The sequence below is a fragment of the Caenorhabditis briggsae genome, assembly GCF_000004555.2.
Source record: "Caenorhabditis briggsae complete genome, chrI, whole genome shotgun sequence".
Classification (NCBI taxonomy): Eukaryota; Metazoa; Nematoda; class Chromadorea; order Rhabditida; family Rhabditidae; genus Caenorhabditis; species Caenorhabditis briggsae.
In genome coordinates, this window is record NC_013489.2 from 12,011,219 (window position 1) to 12,016,165 (window position 4,947).

Genomic DNA, 4,947 nt, shown 5'->3' on the forward strand with positions numbered 1-4,947 from the left:
TCAGAATATCAGCAACATTTTACTAGTTAGCCACTTTTTGATATCTTTCAAAAGAAGTGAGATATATAGGCTCAAAGTGGACGATCCGGGTGTCGTTCTATTAGAGGTTTTACGGTATTTCGTTTCGTTGAATCGGTACGAAAAATATGTAAATAAAAAAAAGAAGCTTTTGTTTTTTTTTCAGTGTACTCTGAAATTTTCAGGCAAATTGAAAAATTCTAGACTACTTTATTTAGGACCCCAAATTTGTCTTTTCCAACGGAAAAAGTCAAAATGAAATTCTCCGTAAAGTGTTGTACACAAGAATTGAATGTATTCTAACTGGAATTTTCTTGACACAAACTTAGACACATCATAATTTAAAGCTAAAAAAATAACTCCAAAACTACTTACCTTTTTAATATCCGCTAATGTATGAAAAATATAGAATAAAAACAAAATTAATTAGAATAAGTTTTAAGTTAAATATTTATAGAATTTCAATAAAAATCAAGAATAATATGGTCTCCATGCAGAAAGTGGCCTGTAGATATCCTAAAGGGACATCAGAAATGAAGTGTATAGAGAACTAGCGCGCCCTTTTATACCCCTTTTTTGTTAGACACCGCCCACATGGGTCGAGGGACACATGAATCATGAATAAGCACTTCAAACTCTGGTGGCGAGAGAGGGAATCTTTACAATCACCAAATTCTGTCTGTGTGTCCGTTTGTTCCCGGTTCCACGACCCTAGCGAAGTCCCCGGTAGACCGAAAATTTTCAAATTTTCCCAGATGATTCGAAATAGCAGCGAGATGATGCCCGTCTATTTTTTGTTTCGAAATTTTGAGTTTGACGCCTTCTGGAGACGTCCTTCTATTTCTACATTGCAAATCTTTCGAAAATTATTTTCACGTCATTCCTGCCCAACCCCCTCTTTTTTCTTATGTACGAATTTCATATTTTTATTGCAGAAATATCAGTTTTTAGAAAAAAAAATCGGAGAAGGTTTTTTACGAGCGCTAGGAAAAAACTTTTTACAAAAGGTACTGTAGTTTTATGGTGTTAATAAAACTGCGGCAGATCATTCAACTGTGACGGTGTTTTGCAAAAAAAATCGAATTTAGAGAAATGGTCAAAACTACAGTAACTACAGTAAACTACACCACATAAATTGTTTTATTTTCCGAATTTTCAACATTAAAGTCATTTCTGATGACGGTGGTTATTGTTTCAAGACATTTAAACACTGTCGTTTTCCTTCAATCCCTTCGATTTTTTGATTTTCGATAAAAAGAAATATCAGAAAGGAAATGAAGAAGACTCCTATTGCGTACGATTGTACATACATAAAATGTGGGAACATTGCATACAATGCATGGGAATTAGAACTGATGATGGAATATATATTGTTCTAGGTACAGTACCCTGCAGAAAGAATTTTTGAAGCACTGAAAAATCATTGCAGAACTTTTCGATTTGACTGAAATCAGGAACACATTCTCAAAAAATAAACTATGTTTATATGTTAAATGAATAATTTAAAAAATTAATTCAATTTAAAAATTAATTCATTTGTCTCCTCCGGCTATAGGTCCATTTTCTGAGGCAGACGAAATCCCTGGGTTCTCTGAATTTGGAGTTTGAGCTTGATCGATTGCTGCAAGATTTGAAATTACGGTTGAGAGCGTGAATCACAACAGTGTTAGAATGAAGTTTAAAGGAACCTTGTTCATTTTTTCAGCTTCAGAATATTTGGATATTATTGATGTCTGAAAACAAAAAAAAATAAAAAATTCCAGATTGTGTAAAAGCTAAGAGTTCTATAAATTACAAAATGCACATCTAATGGTGTTTTGCGAAATCTCAAATTCACAGAAATAACGACAACTACTGTAACCAAGAATTTTATTGATTTTCAAAATTGTAATTTTTTTTCCAACCGAAATGAAAGTGTTTTCAGATTACGGTAATTTTTTGATTTCTGATAAAAAGAAAACATCAGAAAGGAACTACATATAGTGTGGAAATATTGAATATTATGTATGGGTATTAGAACAGAATATGAAATATATACTATTCTAGGCACAGTACCCCACAGAAATATATCATAGTTTAACTTTTTCAGGGGAAGATAGTAAACTTCAAAGTCTTGAAAAAGTATTTCAGAATCTTCCGATTTGGCTGAAAATTTCAGAGCATACTAAACAAAATTGGAGCTCTATTTTTGTAATTGACAACTTTTTCGCTAAATTCCATTTTGATGAGATATAACGGTTGAAATAAATAAAAAAACTGAAAATAAGCACTGAAATGAGAGTTGTGCCCCTTTAACACTGCTTATCTCGTTTTCGTTAGAAAATCCAAGCTTTAATTTTGTTTAGTGCACTCTAAGAAAATACGAAAAATTCTGGAATTCTGGATTTTTCCAAAAATGAGACCTCAAAAACCACTCACCATTTTGAATATCCGCCAATTTTAAAAATTTTAGAATAAACATTTATAGAATTTAAAAAAAAATCAAGAATATAGTTGGCTCCATACACAAGGAGCCTGTAGATGTCCTTAAGGGAATCAGAAATAATGTGGACGGAGAACTAGTCCGCCCTTTTATACCCCCTTTTTGTGAGACTCCGCCCACATGGGTCGAGAGACGCATGTGGGCGGAGTCTAAACTCATGATCAAAAATCGTGTGTTTCCGTCAGTTTGTGCTAAACTCTGAGATTGAAGCATTGACAGAAAGTTGACAAAACATTTCTTTATCAATGAAGACAGCGCCTTGAGGAACCTTTATTGCTCAAAGTTCTTCTGTGGAGGAACAAAACTTTAAGCCAGTATATCTCGGTCTCTGTACAAGATATCAAAAACAGATCAACTAACAAAATACGTTTGACATTATAATGAACACTTTATCAATAAGCCACTTTTAAATATCTTTCTGTTCTTTTAAAGATATCGGAAGAGTGCCAAGGAAAAATGGAAGAATCGACACTATTTTTTTTGTGGGATTTGGTGATTTAAAATAGTAACAAAATTAAAAAATGAAAAAACAAAACTTTTTTATTATCCGATTCAAATAATGCTAAAAATTTGAATTAATTCCTCTGGATCATTTCCCCATCATTTTTTCCTCTTGAGCTCCACCAGAAGTTCCCAGTTCCAACTCTTTGATCTGTAAAAACAACAGTGTTTTCTCATTATTATCCGTTTTATCAAAATATTACTTTTCGAGAATGTCGACTTTCTTTTTCAGAAGCGCATTTTCGGCTCTTTAGTCTGATCGTTGGAGTGACAATTCGTTTCCAATTCGTCCCTCCTAAAAATAAGAGAAATGAATTAAGGTGAAAATAGTTCAGTAACCTTACTTTACGAAAGGACCCTCCTTCAAGTCGGTTCACAATTAAGAGCCGGGAATGGGTTTGGAATTTTTAACAGTCAGCAGTTGTCTCTCCGGGCCGGTTTTTCGAGAGCCATCCTTCGGTGACGTAGCTTAAAAAACAGTAATTACCATCAACGGAATAATTTTTAATTAATTACCCTCCAAACACCTGACACTGGATGAATTGTCCCCCACGACGGTAATAGACATTATTTTATCAGTTTAAAACCGTTATGGCATCTTCCACCTTTTTTCGATAGCAGATTTCTTCCATTTTAACAATTATGGCAACTTTTTGTCTGAAAAATTGAATTTTTATTTCTTTTTGATTCTTTGTGATACTGTATTCTCTATTTTGGAAAGCACGAATTTCATTATTTTTTATTCCAAAAATGTCTGTTCTTATAGTCAGAAGAGCCCTTTATGGCAAAGGAGATTCCCAGGCATGCCCCCCCCCCTCTTTCGACTTGGCCCCCTTTTCCAACTTTTTTATTCCGGAAATATCGGTTTTTTTTTGAAGCAATCGGAGAAGAGTTTTTACGAGCGCCTCAGAAAAGCTACTGTAGTTTTATGGCTTCGATAAAACTGCGCCAGATCATTCAACTGTGACGGCTTTTTGCAGAAAAGACCCCATTGTGTACATACATATAGTATTGCATATAATGCATGGGTATTAGAACTGAATAGGAAATATATATTATTCTAGGTACAGTACCCCACAGAAATATATGATTTTTTGATATTTTTCAGTGGAAAATAGTCAAGTCTTGAAAAATTACTCCAGAATTGTTCGATTTGACTGAAAATTTCAGTGCATACTTAACAAAATTATAGTTTCAGTTTTGTAATTGACAACTTTTTCTATTAATTCCATTTTGATGGGATATAACGTTTTTTAGCAAGAAGGTGCCAAAAATTAGCACTGAAATTAGATTTTTTCCAGTTCAAAATCGTTGATCTCGCTTCGTTGGATATTCATTTAAAAAAAGTTATCAATTACAAAAATGAAGCTCTATTTTTGCTTATTATATTCTAGAATTTTCAGAGAAATCAAACAATTTTGGTCTGCTTTTTAGGGCATCGAAAATGAGGACTCCAAAACCACTCACCATTTTGAATATCCGCGAACTAAATAAAATTTCAGAATAAATATTTATAGAATTTAAATAAAAATCAAGAATCGTATGGCCTTCATGCAGAAAGTGGCCTGTAGATGTCCTAAAGGGACATCAGAAATAATGTGAATAGAGAACTAGGGCGCTCTTTTATACCCCTTTTTTTTGGTAGGCTCCGCCCACATGGGTCGAGGGCACATGTGGGCGGAGTCTATAGTATAGAAGTTCTGGATAAATGTGACAGGATAGAATCATGAATAAGCAATCGGAACTCTATGTATTGGCGAGAGAAGAATGTGGCAGTTTTTTGACAGACTATGCAGACTATGACAGACTATGTAACTATGCATAAAAAAAAACCGTTTTCTACATACCGTAAAACCTCTAATAGAACGACACCAGGATCGTCCACTTTGAGCCTATATATCTCATTTTCTGTGAAAGATATCAAAAAAGTGGTTAACTAGTAAAAT

General features: G+C 33.7%; 1 protein-coding gene across 1 annotated transcript; it reads right to left on the reverse strand.

The window, feature by feature from the left end:
* Positions 1–1,673: 1,673 nt before the first annotated feature.
* Positions 1,674–2,439, reverse strand: CBG25410 (the record flags this gene model as incomplete). The annotated part of the gene is made up of 2 exons (XM_045241316.1): positions 1,674–1,751; positions 2,437–2,439. The coding sequence occupies 2 exons, from the start codon at positions 2,437–2,439 to the stop codon at positions 1,674–1,676; spliced, it is 81 nt and encodes a 26-aa protein (XP_045100713.1).
* Between the last annotated feature and the right edge of the window lie 2,508 nt (positions 2,440–4,947).